The sequence below is a fragment of the Chelonia mydas genome, chromosome 7 (genome assembly GCF_015237465.2).
Source record: "Chelonia mydas isolate rCheMyd1 chromosome 7, rCheMyd1.pri.v2, whole genome shotgun sequence".
Taxonomy (NCBI): domain Eukaryota; kingdom Metazoa; phylum Chordata; order Testudines; family Cheloniidae; genus Chelonia; species Chelonia mydas.
Window position 1 is genome coordinate 52761902 of NC_057853.1, and position 23468 is coordinate 52785369.

A 23468-nucleotide genomic window follows, 5' to 3' on the forward strand; every position below is an offset into this window, starting at 1 on the left:
GAATAAACCTGCCATAGGCTGAGCTTGTATGAATGTTTCATAGGAGATAGTTGCTTTTCTGACAAGGTTTTTCCTGGGAAAAGCAGTCCTACAGAGTTCTCTGAATGCCATGTTGCTGCTGGAATACTTGATGTTGACCAGGCTCAATACTTGTTAAGCCTGCACTATCTACAGGGGTTAGGTGTTCTCTAGACAATGGCATAGTAATATGGAGTAGCAAGCAGAGTATAGGGAATATTTCGGGATTTGTGGGGTATAACAAATGTAGCATGGCTCTGTCTCCATGGATTTCTCTGCACTAAAGCAAACTGACTTCAGCTGGCGTCGACTTTACCTCTGAGTACTGTCTCTCAGGCTTTACTTGCTGCTATGTTTTGTCTTTCCAGGTTACTTTTCTTCCTTGGGGTTCCCTTCGAAGGGCTCTCCTGTTTCTATCAACTCTGATACTCCTACTCTTGCACCTAACTTCATAGGTAAATAGTTTTCTGTGTGGGAGTGTTTGTGATGTTGGTGTCCTGCTGTCCATTCAGCAAAAAATAGTTTCTCTGCTAAGTGTCTTTGTGAAATCTGTTACATCCACATTTGATCTGATCCTTTTGTTTTGAGGAAGTGGTGAACATGCACTTTGCTACAGTTGCAGGTTGATGGTATTGTCCCTGTTCTTCTCCCTGGCAGCCCTCCAGAAACACATACAGGGTATAAAGAAAGAATCTTAGTAGAAATTCCTGATGATTGCCTGATTTTAAACCTAACTACAGCTATGTTCGATTGTCTATCCTGTTAGTTTAGGGCACTATGAGGTCAAAATTGGGGTGAACCCACTAAAACAATTTCACTATGAAGAGAGATTGAGATTTTTGTCACAGTATCTTTCGTCTCAGGACAGTGCAGCTGCTAAATGAAATGCCCCAATGGGGTCTATGTTGCAAAAGGGAAATGTCTTCAGCTGAGGATAAAGGTGAACAGAGGGGCTTTAGCAGTGACACTAATATTTCCTGATAATATTGACCAACAACAATTTTAAAATAAATATTCCCAGTGATTTCTTGGAGCAATTGCAAGGAAACAAAGAAATGCATTCATAACTAGCATTGATGTATTTGCAAGAGTCTGAGTTCTGTCAACAAAGTTAAATCACCTTTGAAAATTTCATTTCACGTGTTTATGCATTTTAAACTATGCTAACATTAGAGCAGTCCCACTATCCCTTCTAGGAATCAGTCTAGATATGCTTTTCAGATTCATGGGATAGACCCACGGTAAGGTTGTATCCCACAATTCCTAACCGTTTTGCAAGGAGACTGTTTCGTTATGGGAAGGAGACCCCAAAAATGCCTTAAAGTTTCTTAAATGAAATTAAGTGCAATAGTCACCCATCTCAGAAAAAGATATAGCAGAAATAGAAGGGGCTCAAATGAGCAACTCAGACGATTAGAGGCCTGGAGGGACTTCTGTACAGGAAGAAAAGATAAAAAGTGTTTAGTTTAAAGAGGAGACAAATGAGATATGACTTACTGGAGGTATATTAAAAAACGAATGGTATAGAAAGATGTAAATGTCCCTTTGTTCTTGGTACTGAGGCAAGGCAAATAGGGCATTCAGTGAGATTTTGGCAACTCCTTTAAAACTTATAAAGGGAAAAACTTATTCGCATAAGGCATAATTAGCTCATAGAACTTATTCCATGCTATCTCTGAGGCCAGGTGCATAGTAAATTAAAATAAGACTATGTTTATATAGGCAGAATAAAATGTATGAATATAAGCCCCTCTCGATTGTGTGCAAAAACCAACTTCCTGGGATTGAGAAATAGCTTCCCCTATGGCAGTTTATTTCATAACTCCATTATGGGGATACTAGCAGCATACTATGAAATATCTGTTACTGGCCACTGTCAGGATACCACCAGTGGTCCGACCTGATCTAGTAATTTCAGTGTTTTAAGTCATCTGCATCTAGTCATATGTATAATACAAATACATACACATTTTTTGTGGATAGTTGTCTTGATTGTGCTACTGAGTATCCATAAGTATGTTTGTCAGTGTGATCATACTAAACCTATGTTTGTGTGTTCTGTTTTGGAAGTAGACACTGCAAGCACGTCTTTGGCATTGCCCTGTGTGTTGGGGGACTGATAGGAAAGACAGACTTAAACTCACATTTGTTAGATCAAACTGCTTCAGTTGCAGTGTGGACATAATTCTGCAATGAAACTAAGTCTATTAACTACTAACATTCAGTTTGGACATGTTGTTCCCAGTTATATTACAGAAAATATAGTGCCAGGAAACAATTTTATAAATGGTTTCAGCAAACGCTTTTCATCTGCCAGTGTGTACAGGGAAAGTGACCCAATGTTGACATAAGGTCCCACCTGACCACTTCCCTTCCTTGGGTTTGAAAATAATTTGTCCACTAGCATAAAGGTGGTCACACCACTGTTACTGAAAGGATGATGGACATTTGGGCCTTGTCTTTAGTTGACTCTTTGGGCAATGCTACCACTGGTGAACTTCCGCCGCTGAGACTTAACCAAATATCATCTAAACCTCTTCTGAGTTGGGGTAGACAACACTGTGGCGAAAAGTGCTGGCATCCTGTTCGTGCTAGGTCTTTCACTGTTGCTATGAATGGAGCTGCACTGATGCTTCAGCAATGGTGAAAGGTCAGTGTAGATGCCACCTTTTGTTCACAAATCGTTAATCTCCTCTTGTTTCCCTTAGTTTTGTGGGTACCTGGTCAGTGCTGGTAGATTTCTGTGAGGTAATCTATGCAATTAATATTTCTCTGTGTATCCCTAGGTACATTAAGAGCGCCTCCACCAACCTCTGGAGCACCTGTTCCTGCTGGCCAGCCAGTGTATAGTCAGTTTGGGCAAGGAGATGTGCAGAATGGGATTGCAACTTCAGCAGTCCAGATGCAAAGGTACTTATGAGAAGAGGAGGTCATAGGAAAGGCTTCAGACACCTTAAATCTATCAAGCTACTAGAGCACCGTACTACTTTCCTACCCTCCCCCACACCTTTCCATCACCCCCCACCCTCCAAAGAAGGGCAAAAATGCTTACAGTCTCTTAACTTGTGCTTTAGGTAGCAAAGAGGTTTTGAAGTGGCTTCAGATTTTTTTGTCTTACTGCCACTTGTGAAACAATGTAAAGGGAAAGGAATACAACCAAAACATCAGTGAAACTCAATGAGCAGACTTCTCAGAGGTTGTGAGCATTCCCAGTTTCTTTGGCATCAGTGTGGCCGGGGAGTTCTCAGCCACTTTGAAAATCAGGCTAGAAACCTTTTTTAAAAAAAAGTTGTTTTTTTTTTTATTCCTATAGAATATCTCATGAGCTTGCAACTGTAATGTTACTTCCTGAAACATTCTGTTCTTGTTACCTATGTCAGGGTTGCTCATGAGTGCAGGGTTGTTGTCTTTGGGTTTTTTAGGTGAGAACATTGACACCTGGGTGCAGACCATATTTACAGAATTTCATATGCTTAAAATACAGGTGAGTAGGAAGGAGTCCAAACTTTGAACAAACCAAATTTGAGTCACTGAGCTTAGGGAGTAACTCCTCTTCTCTTCCCCCCCCGCCCCCCTCCCCCCCTTATTTTATTAAGACAGTAGTCTCCAACCTTTTTATGCCCAAGATCACTTTTTGAATTTAAGGGCAACCCAGGATCTACGCCGCCCCTTCCCTGAAGCCCTGCTCACTCCATTTCCCACCCCCTCCTGCTTGCTCTACTCCACCCATCCTCCCTCACTTTCACCGGGCTGGGGCAGAGGGAGGAGTGCAGGCTCTGGGCTGGGGCAGAGGGGTTTGCAGTGTGGGAGGGGGCTGCTGGCTCTGGGAGGGGCTCAGGGCTGGGGCTTGGGGCACAGCAGGGGGTTTGGGTGCTGGCTCCAGGAGGATGCTGGGGGTTGGGGTGTGGCCTCCTGCTGGGCGGCACTTACAGTGGGTGACTCCTGGTCCGTGGCGTAGCAAGGCTAAGGCAGGCTCCTTGCTTGCCCTGGCCCCATGCCACTCCTGGAAAGAGACAATGTGCCCCTGTGGCCCCGGGGGGGGGGGGGGGGGCACGGTGCTCTATGCGATGCCCTTCTGGCTTCGTGTCCCTTTGGAACTCTGAGAATTCTCCATCCAAGGGCCCCCGTGTCATGCCAGTAGGTTTTAGAGGATGGCTGGGCATAGATCATTTTTGGAGTCATAGAATCATAGAATCATAGAATATCAGGGTTGGAAGGGACCTCAGGAGGTCATCTAGTCCAGCCCCCTGCTCAAAGCAGGACCAATCCCCAATCAAATCATCCCAGCCAGGGCTTTGTCAAGCCTGACCTTAAAAACTTCCAAGGAAGGAGATTCTACCACCTCCCTAGGTAACGCATTCCAGTGTTTCACCACCCTCCTAGTGAAAAAGTTTTTCCTAATATCCAACCTAAACCTCCCCCACTGCAACTTGAGACCATTACTCCTTGTCCTGTCCTCTTCTACCACTGAGAATAGTCTAGAACCATCCTCTCTGGAACCACCTCTCAGGTAGTTGAAAGCAGCTATCAAATCCCCCCTCATTCTTCTCTTCCGCAGACTAAACAACCCCAGTTCCCTCAGCCTCTCCTCATAAGTCATGTGTTCCAGACCCCTAATCATTTTTGTTGCCCTTCGCTGGACTCTCTCCAATTTTTCCACATCCTTCTTGTAGTGTGGGGCCCAAAATTGGACACAGTACTCCAGATGAGGCCTCACCAATGTCGAATAGAGGGGAACGATCACATCCCTCGATCTGCTCGCTATGCCCCTACTTATACATCCCAAAATGCCATTGGCCTTCTTGGCAACAAGGGCACACTGCTGACTCATATCCAGCTTCTCGTCCACTGTAACCCCTAGGTCCTTTTCCGCAGAACTGCTGCCTAGCCATTCGGTCCCTAGTCTGTAGCTGTGCATTGGGTTCTTCCGTCCTAAGTGCAGGACCCTGCACTTATCCTTATTGAACCGCATCAGGTTTCTTTTGGCCCAATCCTCCAATTTGTCTAGGTCCCTCTGTATCCTATCCCTGCCCTCCAGCGTATCTACCACTCCTCCCAGTTTAGTATCATCCGCAAATTTGCTGAGAGTGCAATCCACACCATCCTCCAGATCATTTATGAAGATATTGAACAAAACCGGCCCCAGGACCGACCCCTGGGGCACTCCACTTGACACCGGCTGCCAACTAGACATGGAGCCATTGATCACTACCCGTTGAGCCCGACAATCTAGCCAGCTTTCTACCCACCTTATAGTGCATTCATCCAGCCCATACTTCCTTAACTTGCTGACAAGAATACTGTGGGAGACCGTGTCAAAAGCTTTGCTAAAGTCAAGAAACAATACATCCACTGCTTTCCCTTCATCCACAGAACCCGTAATCTCATCATAAAAGGCGATTAGATTAGTCAGGCATGACCTTCCCTTGGTGAATCCATGCTGACTGTTCCTGATCACTTTCCTCTCATGTAAGTGCTTCAGGATTGATTCTTTGAGGACCTGCTCCATGATTTTTCCAGGGACTGAGGTGAGGCTGACTGGCCTGTAGTTCCCAGGATCCTCCTTCTTCCCTTTTTTAAAGATTGGCACTACATTAGCCTTTTTCCAGTCATCCGGGACTTCCCCCGTTCGCCACGAGTTTTCAATGATAATGGCCAAGGGCTCTGCAATCACAGCCGCCAATTCCTTCAGCACTCTCGGATGCAACTCGTCCGGCCCCATGGACTTGTGCACGTCCAGCTTTTCTAAATAGTCCCTAACCACCTCTATCTCCACAGAGGGCTGGCCATCTCTTCCCCATTTTGTGATGCCCAGCGCAGCAGTCTGGGAGCTGACCTTGTTAGTGAAAACAGAGGCAAAAAAAGCATTGAGTACATTAGCTTTTTCCACATCCTCTGTCACTAGGTTGCCTCCCTCATTCAGTAAGGGGCCCACACCTTCCTTGGCTTTCTTCTTGTTGCCAACATACCTGAAGAAACCCTTCTTGTTACTCTTGACATCTCTTGCTAGCTGCAGCTCCAGGTGTGATTTGGCCCTCCTGATATCTTTCCTACATGCCCGAGCAATATTTTTATACTCTTCCCTGGTCATACGTCCAACCTTCCACTTCTTGTAAGCTTCTTTTTTATGTTTTAGATCCGCTAGGATTTCACCATTAAGCCAAGCTGGTCGCCTGCCATATTTACTATTCTTTCGACTCATCGGGATGGTTTGTCCCTGTAACCTCAACAGGGATTCCTTGAAATACAGCCAGCTCTCCTGGACTCCCTTCCCCTTCATGTTAGTCCCCCAGGGGATCCTGGCCATCTGTTCCCTGAGGGAGTCGAAGTCTGCTTTCCTGAAGTCCAGGGTCCGTATCCTGCTGCTTACCTTTCTTCCCTGCGTCAGGATCCTGAACTCAACCAACTCATGGTCACTGCCTCCCAGATTCCCATCCACTTTTGCTTCCCCCACTAATTCTACCCGGTTTGTGAGCAGCAGGTCAAGAAAAGCGCCCCCCCTAGTTGGCTCCCCTAGCACTTGCACCAGGAAATTGTCCCCTACGCTTTCCAAAAACTTCCTGGATTGTCTATGCACCGCTGTATTGCTCTCCCAGCAAATATCAGGAAAATTAAAGTCACCCATGAGAATCAGGGCATGCGATCTAGTAGCTTCCGTGAGTTGCCGGAAGAAAGCCTCATCCACCTCATCCCCCTGGTCCGGTGGTCTATAGCAGACTCCCACCACTACATCACTCTTGTTGCACACACTTCTAAACTTAATCCAGAGACACTCAGGTTTTTCCACAGTTTCGTACCGGAGCTCTGAGCAGTCATACTGCTCCCTTACATACAGTGCTACTCCCCCACCTTTTCTGCCCTGCCTGTCCTTCCTGAACAGTTTATAACCATCCATGACTGTACTCCAGTCATGTGAGTTATCCCACCAAGTCTCTGTTATTCCGATCACGTCATAGTTCCTTGACATCACCAGGACCTCCAGTTCTCCCTGCTTGTTTCCAAGGCTTTGTGCATTTGTATATAAGCACTTGAGATAACCTGTTGATCGCCCCTCATTCCCAGTATGAGGCAGGAGCCCTCCCCTCACAGACATTCCTGCCTGTGCTTCCTCCAGGTATCCCGCTTTCCCACTTACCTCAGGGCTTTGGTCTCCTTCCCCCGGTGAACCTAGTTTAAAGTCCTCCTCACTAGGTTAGCCAGCCTGCTGGCAAAGATGCTCTTCCCTTTCTTCGTAAGATGGAGCCCGTCTCTGCCCAGCACTCCTCCTTCTTGGAACACCATCCCATGGTCAAAGAATCCAAAGCCTTCTCTCCGACACCACCTGCGTAGCCATTCGTTGACTTCCACGATTCGACAGTCCCTACCCAGGCCTTTTCCTTCCACGGGGAGGATGGACGAGAACACCACTTGCGCCTCCAACTCCTTTATCCTTCTTCCCAGAGCCACGTAGTCCGCAGTGATCCGCTCAAGGTCATTCTTGGCAGTATCATTGTTGCCCACGTGGAGAAGCAGGAAGGGGTAGCGATCCAAGGGCTTGATGAGTCTCGGCAGTCTCTCCGTCACATCGCGAATCTTAGCCCCTGGCAAGCAGCAGACTTCTCGGTTTTCCCGGTCAGGGCGGCAGATGGATGACTCAGTCCCCCGGAGGAGAGAGTCCCCGACCACCACCACCCGCCTCCTCCTCTTGGGAGTGGTGGTCGTGGAACTCCCAACCTCAGGACATCGCATCTCATGCCTTCCAACCAGCGGAGTCTCCTTCTGCTTTCTCCCCCCAGACATATCATCTGGTCCACTCTCCGCAATGGTACCTGTGGAGAGAACATGAAAGCGGTTCAGACAGCATTTCCTTTAATTGGCTGTAATAGTCTCCATTGATTGACACTTAAGCACTTCCTTTTCCCACTCGCCCTCCAAAATGGCTGACCCACCCTGTCTTGACAGCTCTTCCAGCCTCAAACTAACTGTGGGGTGAGACTGAGAAGTACAAGGTAGGTCTCCCACTTGGCAATGGAAAGCACTGCTACTATGCCAGTAGATTGCAGCAGTACTTCTAGGACAGTGCTGTGCCTAACATGGGAAAAAACAAAAGCACAGTGGTTGGGGAGGTGAATCTATAAGAGTATTTATATTGTAAGAAACACAGGATTTCTGATAGCAGAAGTGTTAAAGAATATTGAAAGATGTGCAGAAACTGTAATTGTGTTTCAGACTTCATGTACTGCTTAATTCTCGGGTTTTGTGAGAACTTGAAACCAAGAGGGTGTGTTGGAACACTCAAGTGGTTTGTAAAGCATGGAAAACTGTAATTCCTCACATAACAGGGCACTCTTAATAACATTGGGGTGGGAGGAGATATTGTTTCATGGTCTCTGTGTATATAATGTCTTCTGCAGTTTCCACAGTATGCATCCGATGAAGTGAGCTTTAGCTCACGAAAGCTCATGCTCAAATAAATTGGTTAGTCTCTAAGGTGCCATAAGTACTCCTTTTCTTTTTGCGAATACAGACTAACACGGCTGTTACTCTGAAACCTTAATAACATTTGTATTCTTTCCTTCTCTCCCCTCACAGGCCCTCTGCATCTCAGCCATTCATACCAGGCACTGCACCCACACCTGTTAGCCAACCAGCTACTTTCCAGCAATATGGCTCTCCCTCAATCAGTGCGCAACAACTGACCAATCACATGGCAGGAATGCAGATAGGCAGTTCAACCTCGGCTCCTCCCCCAGCTGGACTGGGCTATGGTGAGTTATGGCACACAGGGTTGTGTATGTATAATTGCTTTCTTTCTGTCGTATTTTGGTAGTGGAGCCATTTTCATATGGCAGTGACCCTCTTCCAGTAAGAGATAGTGTTTTCTGGACATAGAGTGTCATGGTAGTATACAGGTAGATCTTATAGTCATAGGAAGTTACTTGAGAAAGCTTAGCACTGAGCCTGTTACATATGGTGATCCTGGGAACGGGTTGCAGGAACCGAGGAAGAAAAGTGTAACTGGTTCTACTGTTCAGCTGCACTAGCTGGATGTGAACTGCAGAAATAGACCATTTTGTCAGCCAGCTGTTGCAGATTCTACATACTTTGATGCTGGGCAGGAGCCTGGTCTAAAAAAGGAGGGGGGAAAAAGCCTGTTGGAGCTACCAAAGGGACAAAGTGCTGAACTTGTGTGAACAATAAGTGGATGAAAGACTGTATTGTCCTGCACTGAAGGGTTTCATGGAGCTTTGTAAACTAAATTGACATCAGAAGACTTCTACAGCAGAAAACGTTGAAGCCAGGCACCCTTTTTTCTGTTGTCATTCCTGTAGTTGGCAAGACATTGCCTTTATACAGAAGGTTGGAGATTGCAGTAAAACTAGGTCTTCTCTGCGTGTAAACATTTTTATTGCACTTGAATTTTTAGTTAACACACTTAATTTTGCTAAGCCTATTCTGTAATATAGCGTAATCACACTTCGTATTGTTAGGAGAAAAACAAGTGGGATTTAAGTATACAAATTCTACTGTACAAACTTAAGGAAATATCTTTCTCAAATTTCCCACTATAAATAGTATGGTGTAATTACCTTTAGATAGTAACGTATTTTGGTACACAGAAAAAAGACAGGAAATTTGCATTAAGGATATTGTCTGTCTTGCATTGTTAGGCTTCATATTCACTAGCACTTTTGTCGGTCACGCTCTGAAAAAAACACCCCGCGACCGACATAAGTTTCACCAACAAAAGTGCTGGTGTGGATAGCACTGTGTCAGCAGGAGAGGCTCTCCTGCTGACATAGCTAACACCACTTGTTAGGAGTGGTTTAATTATGCTGGTAGGAGAGCTTTCTCCTGCTGGCAAAGAACGGCTGCATGGGAGACTTTACAGCTGTAAGGCCCGTTATGTAGACATAGCCTTACAAGGAGAAGGATCAATGGTAGGAGATAAAGTTCACTGTAGCTTTTCAATCTGGCCTTGGCCACTGCATAATGGCCTTCACGTTAATGAAAAGACTCACAATGTTAAACAGCATGAAATGAATTACAAATGTTCCTGGAATCAAAGATCCTTTTCAGGGAGGGGGAGTGATCATGATTCAGGACCTCTTTAGGAACTTCATCTTCCTCAGCCTCTCCGACTCCAGTTTCAGAAGGGCTTTCACTACGGGGTTTTGTCTGGATTTAGGAGCAGAGTATAGTTTAAGGTAGAGATCAAGGTAGGTTAGAGGGCATGGATTTTGTTTGTGCTCTCTTAACTCAGGTGGTTTTTGTTTGTAAGAAAGCAAATAATGGCAATAACTTTTCTGCTCGTCAGGTCCCCCAACATCAGTTCCTCCAGCCTCAGGAAGCTTTACTGCGACAGGATCTGGTCTCTACACATCTTACTCTCCAAGCCAAGGACCCCCTCCTGTTACCATGACCCATGTATTGCCCCCTACCAGCCTGTCTCAGGGTCTTTCCCTGGCACAACCTGCTTTTTCTGGTCCGCCACTGTCAGCCCAGCGCCTCCCTCAAGCCCCTGGTTTTGTCCCACCTCCCTGCTCCACAGGGATTGGACCTTCCAGTTACCCTCCTACCACTGGGGCCCCAAGACCTTCAACAATACAAGGCTCACAGTTGCCTGGACATGCTCTAACTGGATTACCACCATCCCAGCCTAATCATGTGTCCTCACCACCACCTCATCCAGCCATGTCTGGGCCTGCAATGACTGGCCTCCAGGGACCACCTCCTCTCACACATCCTTCCCAGTCAGGATACCAAGTGCAGCAGAATGGTAAGTCATCCCGTTGCTCCTTCTGTACTTGCGATAAGGTAATGTGCAGTCTGAGTGAACCAGTGGTATTGGTTACTGAGTCGCAGTCATCCAGGACTGTGGCAGTAATTGAAGATTCCAGTATTTCCCTCTCCTATTGAAGGAAGGGAATGTCTTTCTTCCAAATGCATTAGGTATGCACAAGGCAGGATCTTTGGTGAGCTTAAACGCAAAAAGGAAGCTTACAAGAAGTGGAAACTTGGACAGATGACTAGGGAGGAGTATAAAAATATTGCTTGAGCATGCAGGGGTATAATCAGGCAGGCCAAAGCAGAATTGGAGTTGCAGCTAGCAAGGGATGTGAAGGGTAACAAGAAGGGTTTCTACAGGTATGTTAGCAACAAGATGATCAGGGAAAGTGTGGAACCCTTACTGTATGGGGGAGGCAACCTAGTGACAGATGATGTGGAAAAAGCTGAAGTACTCAATGCTTTTTTTGCCTCAGTCTTCACAGACAAGGTCAGCTCTCAGACTGCTCCGCTGAGCAGCACAGTATGGGGAGAAAGTGAGAAGCTCTCAGTGGTGAAAGAACAGGTTAAGTACTATTTAGAAAAGCTAGACATGCACAAGTCCATGGGTCCAGATTAATGAATCCGAGGGTGCTGAGGGAGTTGGCTGATGTGATTGCAGAGCCATTGGCCATTATATTTGAAAACTCATGGTGACGGGGAGATCCCGCACAATTGGAAAAGGCAAACATTGTGCCTATCTTTAAAAAAGAGAAGGAGAATCTGGGGAACTATAGACCAGTTAGTCTCACCTCAGTCCCTGGAAAGTGGTAGTATAGACATGGCCTAAGTGTTTAAGACACTGCTGGGTAGAACTATCCATTTTGTAAGAGAACAGTGGCAGGTACTTAGCTATCTACCTATATACTGCCTTCTGTGTCTTTTGCAGCCGAAACAACCGTGTACCACCCCAGGAATTTCCATTAATAAAGTGTAAAGCAAAATGAAATAAATATATGCAATTTAAAAACTAAACAAATTAAAATAGCAGAGTTTTAATCTGTGCTAATCTCGGGCAACACAAAAGCTGTCTGACACACTTCTATCAGTATTTCTTTATTTTGTTGGTGCAGTATGGGGTACTGGACTGCTTTGGTCATAGTTTATATTAGCCAGATCTGCGGCATAGCCTGTTTTTTCATAGAGGCTTTAATGCAGATCTAACCCATTGCCTACTGTCTTAAAGGACCAGTTCTTCCCATTTCTGAAACAGGTTCCAAAAATGGATTACTTAAATCACTATTAAATCTGGACTACTCTGATAGAGAGACAGGTTACAATTGAAGAATTTTGGTAAATCTCTTCAATTCTAATTACTTGAAGGGCCGGTAGCTGTCCATTTTTGGATTAAGATGACTAGAAAAACTGGTTAAGAAAGGAAGTGTTTAGTATTATTGGTATTAAAGTAGCTCCAGGGAGCCCTAGTAACAGACCCAGGACCCTGTTGTGCAAGGCGCTGTACAAATACAGAACAACTAGATATGCTTTCATTCTGTTGTCTCATTTTCAGGCTCCTTTGGACAGGTTAGGGGCCCACAACCAAACTATGGCGGTGCTTATCCAGGAACATCAAATTACGGGAGTCAACCTGCACCACCTCCCCCGCCAAAACGCTTGGATCCGGACTCCATTCCTAGCCCTGTAAGTTAATTCAGTTCTCACCAACATGAACTTCCACATAAAACATCTTCTTATAAATCAAACTGACGGGTGCCAAAAACTGGTCCCAATGCTCTGTCTGTTGGCTTTGTTCTTCATACTTCTGCCCATGAATGGAGGTTCTGGGAATATAACCTCTGATTTACCAGGAACAGTATTGTCTAGCGATTAGAGCACGGAACTGGGTGTAGGCCATCTGAGTTCTATTCCCAACTCTGTCATTGATTCCGTGTGTGGTCTTGAACACATTACTGAGCCTCTCTCTCCCTTTGTTTCTCTGTCTGTAAAAATGGGATACTTACCTGCCTCAGACCCAAAAGCAGAAGTATGGGGGTATTTCAAGTGCACATTGATCTATCAAAGTAGTGCATATTGTCACTCCCCCTGAACAGAATTTGATCATTTGTGCTGATGTTTCTGTTAGTGGCTCTTCGAAAGGGCCTACATTACCTGCCTTAAAAATGATCAAATGTCCTGTGGGGATTGTCACCTGAATTTTGAAAACCTCCCACTTCACTGATAGAACAAAATAAGTTCTCTGTCTGAAACAGTTGACTGACTGACACAGGTCCCAAAACTGCATTAATTTTATCTGACATTGAGATTATCCAGCTTCTAAGAGGGATATAAACAATTGAGTTAGAAACCAATGAAGGCTCAATTTGAGGAGGCCTGAAGAGCTAGTTTATAGTATGGTGGGCCATTCATTATAGGTGTACTGTTCTCAATCATGACAGGAACTGATTGAATATAGAACACCATAGCAGTTAATCCAGCTCTGCTGATATTTTGTTTATTTAATGTATGGGCCATAAATGTGTCGTCTTTCCTGTCCCGCTAGATGTAACTTCAAAGCAGCTAGTTAACTCTGTTGCCAAGAACGTTCTATGCAGAATCATGAGAGACATTGGTAGTTGAAGGATGAGCTATTTCTCAAATTTTAATCCTCTGCAGAAGGGAGGTTCCAAAAAGCAGGCAGGGGAGTGCAGACAAGCAACAGTGTGAAATGACAGTCCCTCGTAATTCCTACCACTAGCCTCTTAGGCTCGTTCTCCACTCTTCCTGATTCTGCTGAGTTGGGTGTTTCCAAAGACCACAATTGCTTCTGATGCTGACAAACTTTTTCAGGGCAGTGATTTTAGTCACTTCTTAAATTTTATACCTGGCTTTAATCCGGCTTTATGTTACCACCTGATCTAGCTAACGGTATTGAAGTCCTAGGCTTTTCTGGTTTTTGATTCGATGTTTGTGTGTGTTTTAGGACTTGCTTTTTGGAAGGAATGGGGGCATTTTAATACCTTTGCTTGCTTCTCTCCTCTTTCACTAAATTAAATCTCAAGAAACTTGCATCAAGTGCCTCCATTGCAGCATGTTCTTAAAGCGTAAATCCCCAAATTCTAACAAAACAAGCATGTGAGCCATTGTCTCTGCCAACATAATGCTCAGAACCCAAGAACAGTTCAATGGCAAGACAGATTCTGGGATTAATGTGTAGTATGGAAGCAGATGTGTTCTTTTCCTCTTGTTGCATGATTGTACAAATGTATATATCTAACTCCAGTGCTATAAATTTGGGCAGAGAGAAGTAACACTGTTACTTTTTGTTTTATTACTCTTTCTTTGTTTTTCTTTTTGTGGCACTCTGTTACTTTAAAAAAAAAAAAAAAAAAAAAAGCAACTCAGTGAGCTGCCCCCCCAGCAGAAACCCAGGCACAGAATAGACCCAGATGCAATTCCTAGCCCAGTAAGTGCGGTGTCTGTCTTCTATCATCTGTGTGTTGGTGACCACCTGTGCATGCTTGCGGCATAAGCTTCACCTTACTAACCCTTCAGTGTTAATCTTTTATCCTTCTTTCCCATCCCTTTCTGCTTACCTCATCAAAATGAATAAAATAAACACCACATGGGGAATGGTCATGAAATCACTTCCTATGTCATGAAATAAGGGGCAATAGAAAGTGGACAGCACTTTGGAAGCAGATTATGAAGAATGTCTCCCCTCCACATTGTCTGCCTGACCTTTAAAAGCAAAATACCTATCTACATCAGATTCCAGTTGGAACATCTATAACACAAAAAATGCAGTATGAGTAGTTACACATACTCTCTCTGCATACCATATGCATTACAAGTACACACAGTTTGTTCCTTAGTGGAAGTCTTTTCCATCTGTGTAAATTGAATTTGATTACTGTTTATTCTTGAGGTGCCAATACTGGGCTAGTGTTTGATGCATTGTCTCACTTTTGAAGTAACCATTTTGTTTTGACATTAATTCCTTGTCTGAATCCCTTAGCAGACTTCCTCTGAGGCATGGGGAGCTATAAACATTCTTTCATTATCTGTGATCCTACACCACTGTTAAAAATTAAAATGTTACATTTGTAAATTAGAAATGTGCCTTGAGAATCTTTTTAAAATGAAAAGTATTTACCTTTGGATTGGAGGAAAATGGTGGATTAGATTTTCTATTACCCCAATATCATTTCTGTTTTACTGGTGATTGGCTAAAGTTGGTCACATGACTCGTATCTAATCAGTGATGACACCAACTTCAGTTAATCTGTAGAGTTTTGAGAAGAGATTTTTCCTGGAATGGTCACAGTCTGATTCTGTGGTTGAGCATTCCACTCACACAATTTAGAACATGTACTGTGTAAGGGTAACAAGAACTCTGCTGTATAACACTCTGCATGTTAAAATAGGTTGCAAATTGGGGGATATAATTTGGGGGCAATGGATTGTTCAGTATGATCAGTGCTAGATTAATGCTTAAAATGGATTTGGCATTGGTACTGAAAAGGTCGTTAAAAGGGCTCAATTCTCTTTCTATAGTCTCCCATTCTGTGGCAGAATTCATTGGATACTTTTAATCCAAAAGTGCTGTTGAACTTCATAATGCATAATCTCTAATTAGACGTATTCTTTTAAACAAGTTTGTCCCGGTAACTAGTGGATTTAACACTGTTACCATCCTGTCGAGCTCAGCTTGAATGATCTGTAACAGTCTGAGTTGCAGACTGGCCTCGGTCCCAAAAGCTCAAAGTATGAACTAGTGTGAGCACTGTGTGGAAGTGATCAAATTCCTTCTGAGTTTTCATATTACTTTAGGTCAGAGTCTAATCAGATATACAGTGGAATAGCTTCACTTTGTGAAGATACTGGGAACTTAACAGCTCAGAAAGAAGAGGCAGGCAAAAAAGGAAGTGCAAGCTGAAAGATATTTGGAAATTATAACAAAGCTGCCGGAGAGATCTGTCTGTGACTGTAGTTGCCACAGAGCATACTGGGGAGCAGTAAAGAGCAGAATACTGTTAGAAATTATTTTCTTGGGCCAAATTTTGCTTTAAGTGAGTCCAGATCAGATCTTAAAATGTAAAACATGTCAATCTTCAAAATAATCAAAACAATAGAAAACTCGGAAGGGGGCTAAAATGTGGTGGGTTTTTTTTGTTGTTGTTGTTGAAATAAACCCATCTCTTGTCTTATTCCCAGTTCGGAAACCATAAGAGTTGACTGCTTGGTAAAGCTTAAACTAGGTCTAGGCTTCTCAATTCTTAGAGCTAGTAATGTTTGTCCCAATCCCTGTCTGATTGCTCTGTAACTCCAGATTCTGTGTTCCCCCTCCATGAAATGGAGCCTGCTGTGGCTAACATGCTGCTTTCCATTCTAGATCCAAGTAATTGAAGATGACAGAAATAACCGCGGATCAGAGCCATTCATCACTGGAGTTAGAGGGCAGGTCCCACCCCTCGTTACTACCAATTTTCTGGTGAAAGATCAAGGTAAAATACTGTTCGCTCCCTCCATAAGTCCTCCTCTTACCTCCCCCCCTGCCAAAAAAAAAAAAAAAAAAAGCACATTACCAAAGATCCAATTACATTATTGTCAGACATTCTTAATGGAGAAGTCTGAGGAACGTTCCCTTTATGGTGCAGGGGCACTATCTTTTTACCAGTGGAGGCGTAAGTTCAAATTCTGTTTCAGGTCACAAGTGAAATGAGTAGAGCCCCAACTTGTACTCCAGTGGATGTTTTGGCCACCTAGAACTAATCAACAAGTAAAGACAATTGACACTTCCTTGGGGAAGGCATAAGAACCAACATAGCAAAGTGTGTTAAAAAGCCAGGAAAAAACAAGTTTTTCTTCAAGTGTTCGCTCATGTCAGTTCCATTCTAGGTGTGCATGCACTCACGTGCGCGGCCGTTTGAGATTTTTTGCCTTAGCAGTATCCGTAGGGTCAGCTGCAGTGCCCTCTTGAGTGCTGCGCTCATGCATCAGTATATTAGGCGCCGCCAGCCCTACGCCCTCCCTATTCCTTCTCACCTCCCATGGTGGTCAGTTAAAGAGCCTTTCCCTTGCATAGCAAGGATTAGTGGTTCTTCTACTCCAGTCTTCGAGCCTTAGGGCCTTGTAAATAGTTTGTAATTAGTAAGTAGTTGTTAAATAGTCTAGTTATAGAGAGTCCCAGTGGGGACTTTGCCCCAAGCAGGGCATGCCTCAGTCTCAAGGTTTTAAGCCCTGCTCTGACTGTTAGTGACCCCCAAGCAGCTGCCTCAAAGGCTTGAGGGAATCACACATGTGAAGCATCTGTAAGTGTTGCATCTGTCAGAACTTTTTGTCCCAGAACTGAGTAGGAGCAAGACATCTGTTTGAGGACCCTCCTCATCTAGGCTGCTCCCCACCCGGCATTCGAGCCTTCTTGGCTAGACTCTGCCCTGAGCACCTCAGCCTTGGTGCACAGCGCACCCCAGCACTGGGCTCCATCCGACACCACTGGTGTCTGAGAGGAGCTCGAAGAAGGGTGATGCCCCGGCACTGAGCAAGAAGGGCAAAGGACCAAATTTGGGCCGACAGCTTACACCGGAGCCACACAGGGACCTCCCTCCTCTCCCCCCACCAATGGGGCCCCCTCGCTCCCCGAGGCATCCGCCACTGACTCCAGAAAGTGCTAGGAGACCCAGATTGGTGACAGGGACTATGCCTTCACAGGCTTTCCCGGCGCCTAGAGAGCAGAGGCCTCTACCTGTGCTGCCAGCCCCACGTGTCGTAGGTCATGGCAAAGGCTTACAGTGAAGGCAAGCAAGTGGTAAAGACCCCTCTGAGGGTAGGCAAATGATGCTGGTCTCCAGAATAGAGACAGCGTTTTCCATCTCCACGCCCCAGGTCTCCATCTTCTACAGGATGTCCTAGATCACTGGCACCGCAGTCGCAGTCTCTGCCCTCTCAACGTGGGTCACCTAGAGGAAGGCACCGGTCATTGTACCACCGGCACTGATCATCCTTCCACTGGCTGTCTGCTCGGCACAGATCTCAGTTTCGTAGACCATGGGAGCTGTCTGTGTCATGGTACTGAGCCCCCTGTCCCTAATCCATCTACTCGAGGCACCGGTCTCCCGTGGCAATGGTTAGTCATCAGATGCAAGCTTCTATGTCCTCTCTGTGGTCACCGGAAGGTGATTTCTCCAGTACGGAAAGGGAATTCAGCCCTTCACTGTGACAGCATTGGCGCAATTGGGCACCTGAGGCTGCGTCGACCTCCGTGATGCCATCATGGCAGCGAGGCTAGTGGCTGGCGCAGTAGCCCTACGGAGGCACGTGGGGCATGCCTGTGATGCCGATGCCTCCAATCCACTCCTCTGCCACCGCCTCAGAGCAGCAACAGGCGGCACCGAGTACAGTGTGCGAGGTGCACTCGGAGGCTAGGGTAGAGGAGTAAGCGCCCACCCCAAAACCCTCTTCCCCCATGAGGAATGATTTCTTGGGGCCTCCCCTGGTAACTCAGTAGTCCGCCTCCTCCCCGGATCAGGCAGTGGTCTTGTATACGCACGCCATGTCTCATCAAGGGCAGATCTCAGGAACTAGTGCAGTGGAGCCTCGATCTGGTACATTCCACCTGCCATGACCTGGGCCTGTTGGTAAACTAAAAGAATTTGACCTTATGGCTGGTGCAATGAATAGAGTTAATTGGGGCGGCTCTCGACTTCGCTCAAGCCACAGCCTTCCTTCTGGAGATGCATTTTCAGGAACCATCACGTAAATGTCAGGGAACTTGAAGCGGTTCGCCTCGCCTGAGAGATGTTCCTTCCCCACCTGAAGGGCATGGTGGTACAGGTCCTGACAGACAATACCACCGCAATGTATTATATCAACAGGCAGGACCGAGCCAGGTTGTTGGCCTTTTACCAAGAAGTTTTCAGCCTTTGGGACTTGTGTGCAGCATGCCATCCACCTGGTAGCCACACATCTGCCTGGGGCGAGGAATGTGTTAGCAGATCACCTCAGCAGAATCTTCTCATCTTGCCACTAGTGGTCGCTCCATCCAGAGGCTGTCAGAGTAATCTTCCAGTGGTGGGGGACTCCCCAGGTGGACTTGTTCGCGTTCCGTCAGAACAGGAAATGCCATGCATTCTGTTCAATCCGGGGAATGGGTAGAGGCTCCCTGTCAGACGCCTTTTTGCTCCCTGGTAGGGTACTCTGATGTATGCCTTCCCTTCAAGGGTCCAAAACTGTTTGCTGGCAAGACTGACCAGTCACTCCACTCATTGGAAGATTCAAGGGCCACTCTCAGATCTTAATATTTATATACCTGCAACAAAACGAACAACAAGGCAGGTATTATACATTACAGCGTCCCAGACAGGCCCCATACACAGAGCAACTGAGACAATACGATAACCAGAGAAATCATCAAAATCAGCTATGCCGTCCCTCTTCAGGGACTCCTCGCGAACCCCTCCTGAGACAGGAAGTAGAACATCATCTACACCTGGAGGTGCTAAAGCCAGTTTCGGTACCTCAGAGGGAAGGGCTTCTATTCCCCCCCCCTTTTTTTTTAACCCAGAAGATGTCTGGAGGATGGTGTCACCCATCCTTGATCTCAGGAAGCTAAACAAATTCGTCAGAACACACAATTCAGGATGGTTACCTACAATCATTCCAGCACTGGAACAAGGGGATTGATTTGCAGCCCTTGACCTTCAGGACACACATTTTCACATTGCTATACGTCCAACGCACAGGAAATTTCTTCAATTCATACAGGGACAGAATCATTTCCAATATACGGTACTACCCTTTGGCCTTTCCACAGCCTCCTGGGTATTTTCCAATGTCCTTGCTGTGGCAGCAACCCTCCTTTGCAAGCATGGGGTCACAATATACCCCCACTTAAACAATTGTCTGATCAAGACTCTCACTCAGGAAGAAGCCATCACAGTCGTGCAACAGACAATGTCACTCTTCACAAGTCTCAGTCTACTAATAAACTTCCAACAGTCCACACTAATGCCAGTCAGAAACTGGACTTAATCGGCGCCCATCTAAATTCTCTAGAAGCAACAGCATCATTACCTCCTCAGAGATTCGCCACTCTAATGAACCTCATCAATACCTTAGTGCACAGCCCACAGATATCCACCAGAGCCTGCCTTCAACTGCAAGGTCACATGTTGTCGACCACGTACGTGGTGAAACACACCAGGGTGCACATGCGCTGCTTGCAGGGTTGGCTCAAGACAGTGAACACCCCACAGAAATGCAGTTTGAACAAACTTCTAAGCATGCCAGTAAAGGTCAAGGCCTCACTACAATGGTGGAATCACCTGTGCAACATCTCCGTAGGCGTCCCTTTCCTACAGCTTCCTCCCGAAATGGTAACCACAACACAGATGCCTCTACTGGGATGGGGTGCCCACTTAGGCAACATTACAGTACAGGTAAGATGGTCTCCTTCCAAATCAACACTCCACATCAGTGTACTTGAACTGCTCGCAGTTTGCAATGTCTGTCCACATTTCATGCCTCTGATCAAAAACAGAAACATACAGATTGTGACGGACAGTGTGGCCTGAATGTTCCACATAAGCAAACAGGGAGTGTGACCTCGGTTCCTCACTATATAGGGAGGCCATAAAGCTCTGGACATGATGCATCCAACACAGCATCACCATATCAGCCATCTACCTGCTGAGGTCTCAGAAGGCCACAGCTGACGTATTAAGTCCAAGGTTCTCTAACGATCACTAGTGGGAAATCAACACCTGTGTGATCCAGAGCATTTTTCAACTGTGGGGGTTTCTCATGCTAGACTTATTCACCACAAAACAGAACAGCAAATGCCCAAATTTTTGCTCCGGAGTGGGTCTGGAGCCAAGATCCAGAGGTGCGCATTTTTCATCCTATAGGATACACCCTTCCTGTATGCCATCACCCCCACCCCATTGCTGTCCAGCGTCTTGCATAAGATCAGGATCGATCAAGCCAAAGTCATTCTGACAGTACCCGCCTGGCCCAGGCAAACCTGGTACCCATACCTGCAACAGATGTCCTTATGCCTCCATGTCTTCTCCCACTTCTTCCAAATCTCCTTTCTCAGGAAGCAGGTCAGACTCTGCATCCAAACTTGGAGTCGCTCCATCTCAGAGCCTGGCTCCTCAGTGGTTCCAAGGCAAGGAGGTAACTTGTTCGGAGGACGTTGAAGACATCTTGCTAAACGGCAGGCGGCCCACTACACGAGTTATGTACTTCCGCAAAGGAAAGAGATTCCACATGAGGTGCCTAAACAAACAAATTGAGGCCATCACATCAACCATACCATTGGTCCTGGACTACATGCTTTACCTTAAGAAATCTGGCCTTTTAATGAGTTCAGTATGAGCACATCTGGCTGCCATTACAATATTCCGTGACAAAGTGGACGGTGTTTCAGTCTTTGCTTACCCAATTACCAAAAGATTTCTCCAGGGAGTGCGCAACCTCTACCCAGATCCAGAACCCCAACGCCCCTGTGGGACCTCACTTTAGTGCTTTGATTCCTCACAACTGCCCTATTCAAACCTTTGGCTATGTGTTCTCTACTACACCTTTCCATGAAAGTGGCCTTTCTAGTTGCCATCAAGATGAGTAACCCTCTCTTCTAGGTAAATGGAGTGTGATGCAGAACTTCCACAGTCAGATTGCCTTCTGACGTAGGGGGGAAGAACGTGCTCCACCCTGACAGTTGATGTAGTACATGGCAGTTGTATTGTCCGTGAGAACCGAAACAGCCTAATCTGTAATGTGGGGCAGGAACATTTGGTGGGCTAGGTAGACTACCCCGAGTTTCCCTGATATTGATGGAAAGAGAGAGCTCTTTTTGGGACCATAGACCTTGAGTCCTGAGGCACCCTAGGTGGGCTCTCCAACCCAGCGCTGAGGCATCGGAGACCAGGGACACCGACGGTTGGGGCCTTGAAAGGTACTCCTGCACAGACAGTGCATTGGTTCCACCACCAAGTCAACAAATCAAGGCCCTAGTGGGGGACAGTGAGTACCATGTCCAGATGATGTCACAAAGGTGAATATACAGTGGCCAGCCAGGCCTGGAAAGGTCTGAGACATAGCCTCACGTGTTGCACCACATATGTGCATGATGCCATGTGGCCTAGGAGGCTCAAGCACATCTGGACTGTGGTGACCGGATGTGTCTGACGGGAACACGATCCTCCAGAAGTAAGGCCTTTCCCATATGGAGTTGAGAACTCCCCTATGAACTCTATCCTTTGTACAGGTATAAAGATGGATTTCAGATAGTTCATTAGTAGACCTAAGGCCAAGTTTGAGGCCACCTGCTTTAAGAAGTCCTGGTGAGCCGTTTGGTCATCTTGAGGTAGGGAAACACGATAGCCACCACTGCCTCTTCTGGGGAAGAGAAGGAAGAGGCTAAGGCTTGTTGAAGGGACTCTGCCTTTCCGAGACCTGTGGGACCTCCTCTTCAGGTTTGGCCCTGAGCTCAGCACTGGAGTCTGGGGTCTCGCAGTGTGGTACTGGAGATGCCCTACTTTCCGAGGTCACAGAATATGAACACCTCAAAATGGTGCCCTGGCCAGGGGGGACCCCCCATGGGTTCCACAAAAGATCATTGCATGAGTGCCAGTCCCCATGGTCCTGGAGGCCAAGTGTTTGGGGGCACCCTAGCAACTGAGGTCACAGCAGAATAGGAATAGTGCAGGGAGTAGTGCGGGTGATCCTGACAGTGGGGAGAGTAGGGCCCCAATTTAGAGTCTGATGGGGAAGACAGGCTGTGGTGGGGAGACCAAGGGAGTGCTGACCCTCTCAGTGCTGGCAAACAGTGTCGCGGAGAAGTCTGAGTCAAGGTTCCCCTAATGGTGCCACATGAAAGCTGGAGGATGGCTCTCTGCCGCTCATCGGTACCAGCGGTGCAGTCCTGAATCTCCAGGGACTCTGGGACTGGGAGAGTGAGCAGGTCTCTAGCAGCCGCAAATGCCTCTAGGGTTGACGGTACCACAGACGGACCGGTACAGTGTCTGCTGGAGGATGACACTTTCCGCGCTGGAATTAGTGGAGCTTGTGGGGGTACTGAGGCTGGCGGAGGTGGGTGCTGCGGTGCTGGAGAGGAAGAACAACTCGACACAGGTCTCGCTCTGTCGAGATCCCCTGACCTGCTTCCTTTCAGCACTGGGGAACAATTCTTCTCTGGGTGCTTACAGTGCTGCTCTGAGGTGCCAGGGAGGAGAATTGGTGCCAGGACTCTCAACTGGTGAGAAGAGCTCTCCGCACCAAAACTGAGGTGCTTGGTGCCAAGTCTGAGTGCGACTCCAATGCTGGTCTTAAGGCTGTGTCCATGAGGAGGACCCTCAGCCTTGCCTCTTGGTCTTTCTTGGTGCAGGGTCTAATGTCCCTGCAGATCTGGCAGCAGTCTTTCTGATCTTCCCCTAAGCACTTGAGACAGCTCCAGTACGGGTCACTTAAGGATATAGACTTGCCGCAGGAAGCGCAGGGCTTGAGGCCTGGTGGCTGAGGCATACCCTGGTACCGGTGCACGGACAAGTCTCTCCAGCCAAATGTGGAGGTGTCCAAAACTCATTAAGTAAACTACAATAACTATATGCACTAGAAGAAGAAAAAAACACTGGGAGAAATTACCTGAGCAATATGGGAAGTTCCAGCAACCGTCATAGGCGGTAAGAAGGAACTGAAGGGGC

At 46.4% G+C, this 23468-nt stretch overlaps 1 protein-coding gene across 8 annotated transcripts in view; it reads left to right on the top strand.

Moving 5' to 3' along the window:
• Positions 1-23468, top strand: part of SEC24C (SEC24 homolog C, COPII coat complex component) — a 63471-nt gene that overhangs the window by 12209 nt on the left and 27794 nt on the right. For 4 of the 8 annotated variants that reach the window (XM_043550560.1, XM_043550557.1, XM_043550559.1 and 1 more), the window contains 5 exons: positions 2805-2928; positions 8590-8765; positions 10316-10777; positions 12335-12465; positions 16157-16268. In XM_043550560.1, coding sequence (XP_043406495.1) covers positions 2805-2928; positions 8590-8765; positions 10316-10777; positions 12335-12465; positions 16157-16268 — 1005 coding nt within the window. Of the gene's footprint in view, positions 1-386; positions 474-2804; positions 2929-8589; positions 8766-10315; positions 10778-12334; positions 12466-14158; positions 14228-16156; positions 16269-23468 lie in introns of all 8 variants that reach the window. The other 4 variants (XM_037903635.2, XM_037903637.2, XM_037903639.2 and 1 more) reach the window with 3 other exon arrangements.